General features: G+C 42.5%; 2 protein-coding genes across 2 annotated transcripts in view; one reads left to right on the forward strand and one right to left on the reverse strand.

Annotated features, from left to right (window-relative positions):
• Nucleotides 1–249, forward strand: part of LOC21409069 (cytochrome P450 90A1) — a 5,933-nt gene extending 5,684 nt beyond the window's left edge. Inside the window, exon 9 of the mRNA XM_010096799.2 lies at nt 1–249. Within this exon, the coding sequence (XP_010095101.2) occupies nt 1–105 (105 nt within the window). The 3' untranslated portion in view covers nt 106–249.
• Nucleotides 250–713: 464 nt separating this feature from the next.
• On the reverse strand, nt 714–14,051 carry LOC21409070 (nuclear pore complex protein NUP88). The gene is made up of 9 exons (XM_024164735.1): nt 13,680–14,051; nt 13,295–13,446; nt 12,811–12,933; nt 12,081–12,246; nt 11,508–11,569; nt 3,235–3,451; nt 1,974–2,897; nt 1,552–1,801; nt 714–1,398 (listed from the first exon to the last, which is right to left on the reverse strand). The coding sequence occupies exons 1-9, from the start codon at nt 13,953–13,955 to the stop codon at nt 1,136–1,138; spliced, it is 2,433 nt and encodes an 810-aa protein (XP_024020503.1). The 5' UTR covers nt 13,956–14,051; the 3' UTR covers nt 714–1,135.
• Between the last annotated feature and the right edge of the window lie 1,210 nt (nt 14,052–15,261).

Genomic DNA, 15,261 nt, shown 5'->3' on the forward strand with positions numbered 1-15,261 from the left:
CCTGCTGAAGAGGATAAGTTGGTGTTCTTCCCAACCACTAGGACTCAGAAGCGATACCCTATCATTGTGCAGCGTAGGAATCCTGATCGGCAATGTAAAGAGTAAGATCCAAAAAAACACATAAGAAGAAGAGAAGATATGGAAGGCAGGGAATATGTAGCAAAGTTGTAATCTTGTTGATCTTTGTGATCTTATTGAAATAAAAACCTAAAATCTCTGTTATTATATGTAATTAATTAATTGATTTAATTCATGGGTTTTGACATTTGAGCTCTTCTTTAAAGCCGGTTATCATCCATTCGTCCGTACACGCACAAAGCATGCAACATGTATCAAACGACGAACCAACCACTTTCTGACGTGAAACTTGAATGTGCATGGCATGCGTAAGCCTGCTTTATCAAAAGTGTTAAAAGAGAGTGACGGCAAATTTAATCAAAAGAAATGGCTTCTCATGGCCTTAAACCAACCACTTTCTGACGTGAAACTTGAATGTGCATGGCATGCGTAAGCCTGCTTTATCAAAAGTGTTCAAAGAGAGTGACGGCAAATTTAATCAAAAGAAATGGCTTCTCATGGCCTTCCTCGAGCCCCTCAAAATCCCACTTTCGTTTTTCCATTTTTCTTTTTATAAGGGTCTTTTTTTTTTAGGAAAAATTGTATTCCTTTTCATAATGCTTGTAATATGTGCTTTCAAGTCCTAGCTTAAGCGTAAGAAATCGCCTATAATAGAGAAATAAGGCATGAATCTCGTTACTTTGGCGCGGTATAAATAATTCCTTGCACATGAAATCCCATCATATCCGATAATGTACCAAGACATTAACAATAACATGTAGATGTAGGTGACTAAATATATCTCAGCAAAAACGATTTTTTTACAAAGATCTCACACATTTGGGCATAGGATCTAATAATGAGATGACAAAGTAGACTCGGTATTTGGTCGCGACAGCTTCATCTTTGGAAGAGATTTAAATATCTTTTGTACTGCCATGTTTAATCTTCAATCTTGCTAACAACAAGCGTGAACCGCCAAAGCCAATGAAGAGATTTTTCACGCCACAAAACTCAAAACCGGTACATGAGCTGCGTACTTAAATCACATATCTTAAACAGGAGTAGCCAGTAGGTATCACCTGCTGCTTTCCCAGCTCTTCAACGCGGATTCAACAAGCTTTACCTTTTTCGAGTTCTCACTGCTAACGAGTGAGAGCCTCTCGAGCGAGGATTTCAGTTGGGAGATTTGAGAATCTTGGGCGTGATTCTTCCTCGTTGAAATTAGTTTTTGTTGGTTTGATGCATTGCCATTTGGAGATTGTGTGTGCCTTCTCAACCTTGCAGATAAAGCAGATATTGAAGAACGCAAAGCACCAAGCTCGACTCCACTAAAATGGTCTGCGCGTAAAAAGGTATGTTAATTCCTTAAGAAAATATTAAGTACCAGTTTGCTCACAGTTAAAGACGATCGGGAATGAAAACCGAACCATAAAAAATTCAAATCAAATAGGATCAACCAAACTAAGAGACTTTGCAAAGAAAAACAACTACCAAGCTCAGACTTGAATTGTCGCTCAGCTTTGGAGAGAGGTTTCTTATGGGCCCCTGGTAAATTCCGCAAGCGTTTCAAGCGCTCTTCTAGGAAACTCTGCTGCTGAATTGCGTGAGCTATTCTATCCTCCAAATTCGACTGCTTCTCCTCAACTTTCAAAATTTTCTCTTGTGCCTCACCTAAACGAGAATGCTGGTCGTTAATAATTCTCTTCAAGTGAGGCCCATGATGCTTGAGCTCAAAGTACACCTAAAAAATTGGAAGACAATGGATTATCCAATGTTGTAAAAGAACATGTCCAAGACCGTACACCATGGAAAATTTTACGGCTCACTACCGATATCAAACTATTAAAAGGTCATGTCAATGTCGCCCTTAAAACTAAAGTTCCTGTATTTTCACACCATGGTATTTAAAGTACCTTATGTGCATATTCCACATAATTTTCATGGAAAAGCTTGAAGTATTGATGAAGTGTCGAGCGACCTTCAATAGAATCAGCAGCAACAGAACGAAGATTCGATGAAGTCTGAGGTATAAGAACGACCTTAGGTCCACTTAGGAGTTCTTTGCTTATGATAATATCTGGCATCTCTCTCTCTTTTAATTCTTGAGACTGAGAACTCTTGTTCTCCATATCGATGCTACTCGGTAGCAATAGGTTCCATGTTTTCATCTCAAGAACAAAACACTCACACGGAATTGTGACTCCCACAATCCATGAATACCCAAATGAATCAGATAGTGACACAAAGCCATAAAGTGGAGATGGTGAGGATGCTTCTCCCTGGCATGTACTCAGAACAGGATGAACAGATGGAGTCCTCCCAGCCTCATTTTTGCCACTAATCTGACTCGTAAATGGGAGAAAATGTAACACTACTGAATCTATTCCTCCATCATGAAGGGAATATATTCTTTCTGGCATAAGGGGATCGACAAACATCGTGATAAAAGAACCACCTTCTGCTTTCTTTGGAAGAGCCAGATCCACGGTGGCTAGCCTCAGTAGCGGGGGAGGGTGCCCCAGCCAAACAGTATTTTCAAGTGGTTGATCAAGCTTGGCAATGGAACGATTGCCTGGAATTAACTCACAAATCATAGCCAGACCACAGATGTGGTCTTCGGAATCCACACGGACACGAGGTGGGCTATTAACATTCCAAACTGGCTGGATTTCGTCAGCTAGGGCATCTATTTGCAATTGTCCACCACTCCAGGCAGTCACCAAAATTGAGTCCTTGCTGACTATGTTGTATAGAAAACTAACTGCACGACCTTCACATTCTGCACCACGAATGGCTAAATCCTCATTATCCTCATGGGACACTTTTCTTAAAGACCCCTAGAAAATCAGAAATAAAATGCTTTAGTGGCATCTCAAAGAATTACTAACTGATAACCTCAGATGCAATCATAAAGAAAAGTTTTAACTTAATTAGGTCAAGTTGAATTAATAATATTACCCAATCAAAGTCCATCTGGGGGGTATAATATACGTCCACATACAAACTCAAATACATATATACCACTAGTGTTATTATGTCCTTTCCAAAATAGTCAACTTGCATACTTTAAAGTTCTACAGATTACAGAATGTAACAACTACAACGTGCATGTAGATAGGATAAGACAATATATTTCCAAAGAGAGAGAGGGAGAGGAGAGGACAATATGTGTACCTGCAAAGAAAGTGATGCATCAAATAAAGCGTAAGGACGAGCTCTTATTGCAGATAGGTCTATCCCTTCTGATGCTTGGTGCGTTAAATCTGGAAATGTTGCTTCCAACCAAGAAATTGCCAAATTAGAATTACTAACTGCCGATGAATTGGATGATTTCTGGCCAAATGTATGGGCGTCGTTATGTATCTCTATTATAGACTCCCATTTATGGACACTGTTGCAAGATGAGATAAGCACGTCAGCATACAATATAAAGAGCAAGATAGCTTTCAAATAGGTATTTAGTCTAAATTTGCTAAACACGTCATTATGTTAGAGCCTTGTAAATGCATATCCGCAGAGATGCAGGAAGGAAATATTAATTAGCAAACTGTTAGATCCCTACTGAAGCAGGTTTACACTAGGAGGGGCAAAACAGGTAGAAAACACAGAGTTAGGGGCCTAAGGGAAAATATTGAAAGTAGCTAGGATGGGCTGACGTGGCAAGGGGGCTAATTTGGGAGTAATTTGAATGGGGGAAGGGGAGTAGGTTTAGGCAGTGAGTATTTTCATCTTCTAAGTGTTGGGTGTGTTGCCGGAACGGCTGGGAGTGCCGGAGAACTCGAAATCTCCTATCTATCTTTTATATTTCAATGTAATTTGGTATTCTTGACTGATTGGATTAATAATATTCCCTCCGATTACTCTCATTTTCTTATTGTTTCTGGTGTGTGAGTGTGGTATTGGTATTTGGCTGATTTTCTGAGTTAGATTCCTAACAATTTGGTATCAGAGCTCCGATCCATGGCACCTAAACCAGCGGATCCGGAGAGGGTGACTACGGTGGAAAAGGGATTGGCGGTGGTCCAGGAGGCGGTCCACACGGTGGTGACTAAGAACCTTCTGCAGATCCGTGAAGAAGTGGCTGGGCTTCGTGGTGAACTGGGGGAGGTTCGGACTTAGATGGAAGACGTGCAGGCGGCGCTGCAGAGGATGGAGGCACTGCTGGCGGCGCGGCCGATGGCCGGGGAGGCCGAGTTGGGTCGTGACGGCGAACGACAAGATGGGGAGAGGCGAGATCGCGCGCCTCGGGGCGAGGAGAGCCCAGATCGCGACGACCCAGGCGGAGTGGAGGTACCAAATCGGGCGGATCTTCGCCGGGAAGCGCCGAATCGCGAAGATCGAGGCCGCGAGAGGGATTACCGGCGCCGGAGAGACATGGGTCTTCTAGAAGATCGCAACTACCGGCGAGATCTAGGGCTCGGAGGTTTGGGTCAACGGCGGGGAGAGCAGATCGATGGCGGGCTGAGGGCGGAAAGTGGCCAGGGCTCGCTGGAAAGGGCGGCGGAGCTGGGACGGCGACGGGAACCAGCGTGGGAGCCGGAGTTTGAGCAGGTGAGGCCTATTCCGGGTCGGGGACGTCATGGGTATCCCCAGAATAGGGAACCCAACCCAGATCCAGATCTGATTGGGGTCCGAAGAGGTTGGGATCCGGGGCTGGCCCGTGGGGAATGAAGGTGGGAGAACCGGCGGGAGTTCCGCCAAGAGACCTCAGAAAACCACCGGGGAAGGGGAGAATTTCGGGGGAGAAGGATCGAAATGCCAAGCTTCGCCGGCGAGGATCCCTATGGGTGGTTGTTTAGGGCGGAGCAGTATTTTGATATGTGTGAGATTCCGGAGCGAGACAAGGTGTCGGCTGCCTCAATGTGCATGGAGGGGTGGGCCTTGAATTGGTTTCGGTGGACGGATTCGCAAGATCCGTTTGTGGGATGGAGGGAGTTGAAGGGAGCAATTTTGAAACAGTTTAATAGAGCCAAAGAGGGCGATCCGATGGAGAGATTGATGGCGTTGAGGCAAGTGGGATCGGTAGCGGACTATTTTGACCGTTTTGAATTGCTTTCGGCTCCGGTGAGAGGAATGCCAAATGCATTTTACAAGGGATCTTCAATGGACTCTGAGAGGATGTTAGAGCGGAGGTGAAGATGCATAAACCGGCTACTCTCCAAGAGGTGATGGAGATGGCACAACAAATCGAGGATCGAAACGAGGCGGTGGAGAGAATGGGGCGGTGGAAGAGTGGACGGGTTGGAGGATTGGGAAGGTCCTACTCGTTCAATGACGGTACCACCAGCCAGCCTTCGTTTTCGGGGAGCTCCCTTTGATCCAACACCGGCCGGGAAGGGGGGGATGTTGGAAGGGGACGAGCTTCCCTGTCGGGGGCTTCTAGTCCGTCGGGTGGTGGTGCAGGGGGATACCGCCGGATGTCGGAGGAGGAGATGCAACAACGATGTGCCCATGGGCTTTGCTTTAAATGCGATGAGAAGTTTAGCCCCGGACACCATTGCAAGAACAAGCAACTCCAAATTCTGTTGGTGACCGAAGATGATTCAGAAATAGAAGGGGAGGTCAAGGAGGAGGAGGGCTCCGATGAAGACTCAGCGATAGAGAAGGTAGATATCTCGCTCAACTCTCTAATGGGAGTAAACTCTGCTAAAACCATGAAAGTCAAAGGATGGATTGGTTCGCGGGAGGTGGTAGTGTTGGTGGATAGTGGAGCTTCTCACAGTTTTGTATCAAAATTGGTGGTCCAAGAGTTGGGCCTGCCTTGTGATTCCTCGGTTAGGTGTGGTGTGCAAGTGGGGAACGGAGCGTGTATCAAACAACAAGGTGTTTTCCGGGGAGTAGAGTTGATGATTCAAGGTTACAAGGTGGTGGAGGATATTTTCCCATTTGAGTTAGGAAGTGCCGATGTGGTGTTAGGAGTGACGTGGTTGCATAGATTGGGAAAGGTGAGAGCGGATTGGTCCCGATTCACGATGAAGTTTAAGGAGGGGAAATAGTGGGTGAGTTGGTCAGGAGACCCCTCTTTATGCTACATGCCCGCAAGCTTACTGATAACTCGATGAAATAGAGTTATTTAGCATACTTTTAAGCTTAGTAGTTGCTTATTTTCTCAAGGTAAAATGCCTTAGTGTTAATATTTCGTATAACATTAGTTAGTTTTTGTTTAGTTGATAAAAGGTTGATATTTGTGCAACAATCTCGTCAAATCATGGATTTAGTCCTCATATTCAATGAAAGTGTGTTGACTCTGGGATATAGTGCAGGAAGTCCAAGGGCAGTGTTGGTGAAAGCATTTTGAAAGAAAAGCACGGTAAAGGAAGTGAAAACAGAAATGCACCCGATGCTATAGCAACGCTGCAGCAAAGTTGCAACAAAGTAGATATAGCCAAAATGTGCAAGTTGGCGCAATTTTCTTTACAGCTGGTAGTGGTCCAATTGCTGACGTCGCCGAGACAGGACAGCTGTAAGAGCACTTAAGGGGGGACCATCAGTTTTGGCTCTCAGAAGGACACATGTAATTAGGGCACCTCACCCTGCCTTAGTATATAAGAGAAAGAAGGGTGTTGTACGAAGGAGCCAGAGACAGAGAGGGAGGCGCACAGAATTCCTTGTACGAGCTGAGAAGAGAGAAAAAGGGGAGTATAGGAGGAATTTGGGCGCTGATTTCTAGAGTTGAATGGGGAGTACAGCACGGCTGACACAAGGAAGCAAGGATACACACTTGCTTAGCTCAGATTTTAGCTTCGCCATTTTTCTTCCTGCTATATGTATTTTCTCTTTGTGAACAAATGGATATGGTTATTGATATTAATTCTGATTTCTTTGAACTAAACATGAGCTAAATTCTTAGCTAGGATTATTGATGAAACCAAAGTTGCAATGAAGATCTATTTGCTATTTTAATTGTTTGTGTAATTTTCATCTTGTTTATTCAAGTGTACTTGTTGTCTAATTTTTATTAAATGACAGGCCATCACTTATTGGAAAACATAAACTGAAATTAATTCTGGAAATGTTAGTTTTAGTTAGATTTATCTTGGATAATATAAGGGAATAGTATAAGAATATAATATTGTCTTGTACAACCCATTAAAATTGGTGTTTAACTTCGAGCCCGTTTGGTTCATGGATTAGAACCATGAGATTAGAACCATTTTTAATTTACATGTGTTTTTTGTGAGAGAAAATACTGTAGCGAACCATGAACCATGATTCGAATCAGAGAATGAATCCTCCAACCAAACGGGCTCTTCAGGTTTTGCAAACTAAAATGCATAGGAATATGTTGGTTTTGGTTTAAGGAACTATAAGCATAGATCTGTCGAAAGAGGAATATGCAGAATTTTAGGTTGACTCGATGAACTTTGCTACAGCAATCCTATAGCAAAACGTGGTCAGAGTTGCAACCGAGGAGAAATCAGTAATCCTAACCCTTACCCATCATTGATTCACAGCTTGTAGCTTAGAACTTGTTAAGTCTTACCTTTTAGCACAACTGGTTTACATTTTAATCACACCCGTTTACCTTACTCATCCATTTTACTTAATCCACATCAATTTGGTACTCGATTCACTCTCGATAATTTTAGCACAACTGGTTTTTGTAATCAATTTCTTATTAACTCAATCTCTGTGGAGACGATACTCTTACTCACTAATGTATTACTTGTTCGATTACGTACACTTGCGTAGAGTCATTTTTATGCATAGGATTTTTGGCGAACACTTACGTTCGATGGCTCGGTCTCTCGGGCTTCACCAAGTGGAAGTATTGCTAGAAGTTTGTGAGGTAGTGGGAGGTGGCAAGGAAGGAGCTGCCGAAGCAATTTCCAAGGAGCTACATGGAGTGTTGGCGCTGTTCAAGGGAGTTTTTGAGGAGGTTAAGGGGCTGCCCCTAAGAGAGTTCGGGATCACCGTGTCGTATTGAAGGATGGGGCGGACCCTCCCAACATCCGACCCTATTGCTATCCACATTTTCAAAAGGGGGAGATTGAGCGATTGGTGACGGATATGTTGACTTCGGGGATAATTTGGCCTAGTTGTAGCCCTTATTCGAGTCCGATGCTCTTGGTGAAAAAAGACGGTAGTTGGCGTTTTTGCGTGGATTATCAGGCCTTGAACCAAGTAATGGTCCCGGATAAGTTCCCTATTCCGGTGATCGACGAGCTCCTTGATGAGCTCCATGGAGCACAAGTATTCTCGAAGTTGGATTTGAGGGCGGGATACCATCAAATTCGGGTCCTCAAGGGTGATGTGGAGAAGACGGCCTTTCGGACACACGAGGGCCACTATGAGTTCTTAGTGATGCCATTCGGCCTCACCAATGCCACGGCGACATTCCAAGCATTAATGAACTCGGTATTTCGACCATACCTTCGCCGATTCGTCCTTGTGTTCTTCGATGATATTTTGGTGTATAGCAAAAGCTTGGAGGAGCATAGGGAGCATTTGACTAGGGTGTTGGAGATTTTGGAAAGAGAAAAGCTATATGCTAATCAAGGGTAGAGTATCTCGGCCACATAATTTCAGGAGAGGGAGTGGCGGTGGACCCCTCCAAAGTCACGGCCATTTCTACTTGGCCAACACCTCGGAATGTGCGTGATGTGCGCGGGTTTTTGGGCCTCACCAGGTATTATCGGCATTTTGTGAGGGGGTATGGAGAGATAGCTCGTCCTCTTACTAATTTGCTAAAGAAAGGAGGCTTCGAATGGGGAGAAGCGGCAGCGCAAGCCTTTGTGGTCCTTAAGGAGGCTATGACTACCCTTCCGGTATTGGCTATGCCCGATTTCACCAAGCCTTTTGTAGTGGAAACGGACGCGTCGGGGGTTGGTCTTGGGGCAGTGCTCATGCAATAAGGCAAACCAATCGCTTTCTTTACTAAGGCGCTCGCCGAGGCAAGCCGGGTGAAATCGGTTGATGAGCGGGAGTTGATGGCGGTAGTGTTTGCCATCCAAAAGTGGCGCCATTACTTGTTGGGATGCCACTTTGTGGTTCGTTCCAACCAACAAAGCCTTCAATTCCTCATGGATCAAAGGATGCTTCCACCGGAACAATTACGTTGGGTTACGAAGCTTTTGGGCTATGACTTTGAGGTCCAATTTAAACTAGGGGCAGCCAATAGGGCGGCGGATGCACTATCAAGGAGGGGAGAGGAGCGAACCTTGGACCTAGCGGCCATTTCCGTGCCCCATTTGGTGGATTTGGCGGATGTGAAGCGGGGGCAGCGGGCGGATGAGTGGTGCTCGGGTGATCGCCAAGTTGCAAGACGGGAAATGGTGCGAGAAGGGTTTCGTTTGAAGGAAGGGTTGTTGCTCTACAAGGAAAGGGTAGTGTTGCCAAAAGCATCCCCTTATATCCCTCGTTTACTGCATGAGTTCCATGATTCGGTGATCGGCAACCATTCAGGGTATTTCTGCACTTACAAACAGCTGGCAAGTAACCTCTTTTGGCCGGGAATGAAGGAGGAGATTCACAATTATGTGGCCCGATGTGTGACGTGCCAAAGTGCCAAGAGTGAAGCGTTGTCCCCCGTGGGCCTCGTGCAACCTCTTCCGCTCCCAAACCAAATTTGGGAGGACATCTCGATGGACTTCATCGGCGGGCTGCCTAAGTCGGAGGGCCGGGATACTATTTTCGTAGTAGTTGATAGATTATCCAAGTATGCCCATTTATGTGCCCTCACACATCCGTTTTCAGCGAAATCGGTGGCCGAATTGTTCGTCCGAGAGATTGTGCAACTTCCTGGGGTTCCTCGATTGATTGTTAGTGACCGTGACCCCATATTCATGAGTACATTTTGGCGGGAGCTATTCAAGCTCCAAGGGACCAAGCTGCACACTAGCTCCGCCTATCATCCTGAATCCGATGGCCAGACTGACGTGGTGAACCGTTGTCTGGAGACTTATTAGAGGTGCTTTGCTGGCGCGAAACCGAAATTGTGGCTGAAGTTCCTTCCGTGGGCGGAGTATTGGTTCAATACCACATACAATGCTTCTACTAAGTATACCACTTTTCGCGTTGTCTATGGCCGGGACCCCCTGGTGTTATACTGGTTCCAAGATACTCCTTCCTTGGATGTTGAAGTCGACAGGCAGATGCAGCTTCGTAACTCCATGTTGGATGAGCTCAAGGAGCAATTGGAGATGGCACAGCAAACCATGAAAAAGTTTGCCGATGCTCACCGCCGCGATGTGCACTTCGCGCCGAGCGACCTTGTTCTTCTCAAGCTTAGGCCCTACCGGCTGAAATCCTTGGCCAAGAAGTTCAATGAGAAGTTGGCACCTCGTTACTATGGTCCCTTTGAGGTCACTGAGAAGATTCGCAACGTTGCTTACCGTCTTTCGCTTCCAAAGGTTGCTCGCATACACCCGGTGTTCTATGTTTCCCAACTCAAAGCCTTCAAGGGAGACACCCCAGCTGCCCACCCCTTGCCGCCGCATCTTTCAGAGGAGCTCGAGCTTCTGGTCCGCCCCGCGGCCATCTTACGCGCACGACAAGCTCGAGAGGGAGAGCCACATGACTTGGACTTGCTCGTCTAATGGGAAGGGGGGGGGGGGGGGGGGGGGGGGGTACTGTTAGACCCCTACTGAAGCATGTTTACACTAGGAGGGGCAAAACGGGTAGAAAACACAGAGTTAGGGGCCTAAGGGAAAATATTGAAAGTGGCTAGGATGGGCTGACGTGGGGGCAAATCTAGGAGTAATTTGAATGGGGGAAAGGGAATAGGTTTAGGCAGTGAGTATTTTCATCTTCTGAGTGTTGGGTGTGTTGCCGGAACAGCTGGGAGTGCCGAAGAGCTCGAAATCTCCGATCTATCTTTTATATTTCAGTGTAATTTGGTGTTCTTGACTGATTGGATTAAAAATATTCCCTCCGATTACTCTCATTTTCTTACTGTTTCTGGTGTGTGTGAGTGTGGTATTGGTGTCTGGCTGAATTTCTGAGTTAGGTTCCTAACACAAACACAGAATTTTAGTCTGTTTGAGATAACATTTCCAAGTTCCAATGCAAAAATCGGGACAAAATCTTAACTCATTAGCTTTATAAAAGACAAAGCACATACAATGCAGGACAGAAAATGAAAATAAATTCTCAAACCAAATATGGTATTGGATAAGCTGAATGTTATGTACGACGTGAAAGCTCCCAATGGAGCACAAGAACGGATAGCAAAATGATACATCTACGCTCAAGACCAACAGCAAGTGTCCACACAATAGTACAGCGAGACACCATGGTTCAACTATCAAGAATCTAGGTTTCCTTAAGGTGCTTAAATCCTGTTGAAACATCATAAATATATGTAGAAAATGCTATTTATTCAGATTATTGTTAAAAATCCAACTTTTCTTTAAGCATTTGAACAGGACCAATATAGTCTAGTAGCTGTGAGTGACAGGGGCAGGGAGAATGAAACAGCAAAAATCTGCACATGAGGGGTAAAGTACCTTCCAAAAGGAACAATTGGACACAGGATGTAAACTGAACCGTCACTGAACAAAATAAAGACCTGTAAAATGGCACAAAATATGCAGTTAATGGCAAGAAACTGGGTAGTGAAAACTGAAACTACATATCTACTTACCTAATAATTGAAAATTCTAAAATAACTATTCAGCAGAAATCCCAAGTGAGAATTAGCAAGTGCTACCGTAATCAACAAAAATTATTGAAATCTACTTTCAATAATAGTTAACCTCAGAATGTTCTATACCAAGAGTAAGCAGTAACACAGTTTACATTTCAAGTAGATTTACATGTCTTACAAACTATCAGCAAATCCACCAGATGAAGAAATGTATTTATGTGAAAAGAAAAAACTAACAGTGTGGAAAACAGAAACTACTCAAGTATGTGATAAATGGATCCAAAACCAAAATTCCAATAACATTGAAAAAATCATGAACGTGAAAACATCCATTATGGATATAATATCTGAAGTTGACATAATAGTGGTATATTCAAAAAATCATTGAGAAAATGCAAATCAAATGGAATCACAAGTTTCAATTATTACTCACACTAAACCGGTCCCACAGGTGATCACTGCCAAATGAAAAATCAGCGGGGCAAATTGATGTGGCATTCCTACACATTGATTTGCCATTCCTGTGTCTTCCTGGTTCTGCAGGCTGCAGATAATACTCTTGCTCTGGTTGCATAAGATTTGAAGACAAATCAAAAATTCTACAAAACAATAGCAAACATGAAAGATTAAAAACAAATATAGTGAACATCTGTGACAGCTACAAATATAATCTAATACAAACATTGGAAAGTAGGATACATCAAAACCATGTTCTCAACAGCTACAAATATAATCTAATACAAACATTGGAAAGTAGGATACATCAAAACCATGTTCTCAACTTGTTTCTCCCAACTAACTGAATTCAGATTCAATCCAACTACTTAGATTTAGTTAAGAATTCCGTACCTGGTACTCAGTTGCCAGTTAGAGCTCAATCTTGTACTAAAATAGATTTCACCAAGTTATCTTGGCTTTGTAATGTAAGACTTCCCTAATTAGAGTGGTTCAACCATCCATAAGTCCACCATTTTTTTTTCTTTATAAATAAACTCATCGGCATTTGTCTACTATTTTATGCTTCTATGTTTTTCAACATGATGCAAAACAAAGAAAAACCCAGAAAGTATATTCCAAATTTCACAGATCGCATTACACCAATACTTGTGTTTACAACACAAAAACTACACAACATATTTCCTAAGTGAAAAGGAATGTAATACCTGAAAACAGAATCGGAAGAAAGGATTCCCAAGTGAGTGTCACTGTAAGGGTGCCACAAAACTTGCAGCACACGTATGACGCTGCTGCCATTAGAATAGATTTGTGAACCAACATTAACAGTCCTGCAAAATGGTAACAACAATTTCGGTATGAACCAAGAGATTTCCATTTGATTCTCCATCACAAGGATTGAGATAATTAAAAACATGAAAAAATAATAAGATATAAGAAATGAGTCAAAGAAATCATAAAGCTAGAATAGCTCTCAAAAAAGAGGTGCTCCTATAATTTGTACTTTTCTATGAAAATTTGAACTTTTCAGCAGCTTAAAAAAAAATTTACCCAGAAGAATATTTGCCTGAAATAATCTACAGCAGTTATATTCCAATTTCACCCAAGTTGCATCAATTGACACCTGATTCCACAAATTCTAAAATGCCAAGTGAAACGATAAATCGAAAACACATTGGTTTAACGCCATACCTGCAAATTATGGCATTGTCTTTGGAAGAAGCACGCCCGTATAGATACATAACACAATGAGCATCCGAACCAGCAAGCAAAAGTGCTGATCCATTCCTATTAATAGAAATTTTCTCAACTTCAAATTCAACCTCCACAACTGGTCGCAATACCTATCAAATTATTTAAATTTATCAAAAATAAACTTAAAAACTAAAAAGGGACATGACAATTCAAATACCTAGAAATGCCAATTTGTATGCATATATTGTTATCTAACAATTCAAAAACAACACCAGAAGTAAATATTAACCAACACTCACGGTCACTCATTCTACTTTCCTTCACTTTCTCAGCAGCCAAACACGAGATAAAAGGAAAATCGAGAGAATGAAAGAAAGGTGACCTTAGACGGCGAGGCAGCGAGGACAGAGGTCGGCACCGGCTCGCCGAGGCGAACCGAGATCTGATGAAGGCAGAGGAGGTTGGAGTCCCAGAAGTAGAGGCGAGAAGCTCCGTCCCAAGCCAAGAGATTTCTCGGCGATAGGAGAGGGGCGGATACGGCGGCGGAGGAGGTGAAGACCGGGTGGTTCTTGAGGGGAACCCATTCGACGTCGTTTTTGGGCGTCGAGGACCTTCCTTGCTCTGGTTTCGCTTCCTGCAAATCGAAGTTGAACCTCATTTTCTCTGCTCCGGGGGGCTAGCAAGCTTTCTTCCGGCTATGGAACGAGCTCTAAAACCCTGGTTTTTTCTTTTCCGGGAAAATCTCGATTTTTCGCTTGGGCGAAAATCTGTGTGAAATTTCAGATAATTCAAAATCAACGACGTCGTTTCTCTCCTCTTTTTTTTACTCTCAGAAGACGTTTTGTTCATGGATTAGAATAATGAGATTAGAATCATTTTTGATTTATGTGTATTTTTTATGAGAGAAAATACTGTAGCGAACCATAAACCATAATTCGAATCGGGGTATGAACCTCCCAACCAAACAACCCCTTACTCTCTTGAGTAATGCTTGACTTTAGGCCCGTTCAGTTCGCTGATTCGAGTTGAGATGTGACTTTATGTGAAAGCTTTTTACTGTAGCAAAAAAGTTAGATGTGACTGTTTCTGAGAGATTTTTACTGTAACAAAACTTGAATTCTAAACTCGAATCGGTGAAATGAACAAGGCCTTTGACATTCAGAATTTGAAACGAGGAAATGAGACAAATGTTTGTATTTATATCTAAATTTGTATCTCTTATTTTTAATAAAATAATTATATTAGTCAAAATGATATTAATCAAGAGTAATGAGTAAAAATTTAAACTGTGGTTGCGGCCCTGGCCAGTCTAAATATTTTTGTTGTGTTTGGAATTGTTCTTATTTTTATTTTTCACATTTTTTGAGAAAGAAAAAATGAAAACGATTTCAAAACGGCGTTTGACACAATTAAAGACAAAAAATGAAAATGAAAACGATTTTTTAGTTTAGTGTAAAATTGGAGAGTTTTTGGGCGCGTTTGGAACTCGCTCCAAAATAATTTTGTTTTTTGTATGAAAATGAAAATGAAAACGTTTTCAATCTCAAACAGAAATCATTTTTAAAAATGTGTTTGGTAGTTTTATCAAGAGATTGTTTTCAGTATAAAAAAACTCATTAATGTCCTCTCTCTCTGCTCGATGGAGGAGAAAAAGAAAACAAAAAATGAAAAATGACTAAAAGTCATTTTTTATTTTTCTCTCATTTTACACTAAACCAAAAAATTATTTTCATTTATGTTTTTTGTTTTTATTGCACTAAACGTCATTTTGGAAACACTTTCATTTTTTCTTTCTCAAAAAACGTAAAAAATAAAAACATGATCAATTCCAAACACGGCCTTTGTTTTTGTTTTCTCATCTCTCGAGCTGAGAGAGAGAGACATTAATGAGTTTTTTATACTGAAAATAATATATTGATAAAACTACCAAATGTATTTTTAAAAATGATTTATGTCTGAGATTG

This window comes from Morus notabilis, unplaced genomic scaffold (genome assembly GCF_000414095.1).
Source record: "Morus notabilis unplaced genomic scaffold, ASM41409v2 Scaffold42, whole genome shotgun sequence".
NCBI lineage: Eukaryota > Viridiplantae > Streptophyta > Magnoliopsida > Rosales > Moraceae > Morus > Morus notabilis.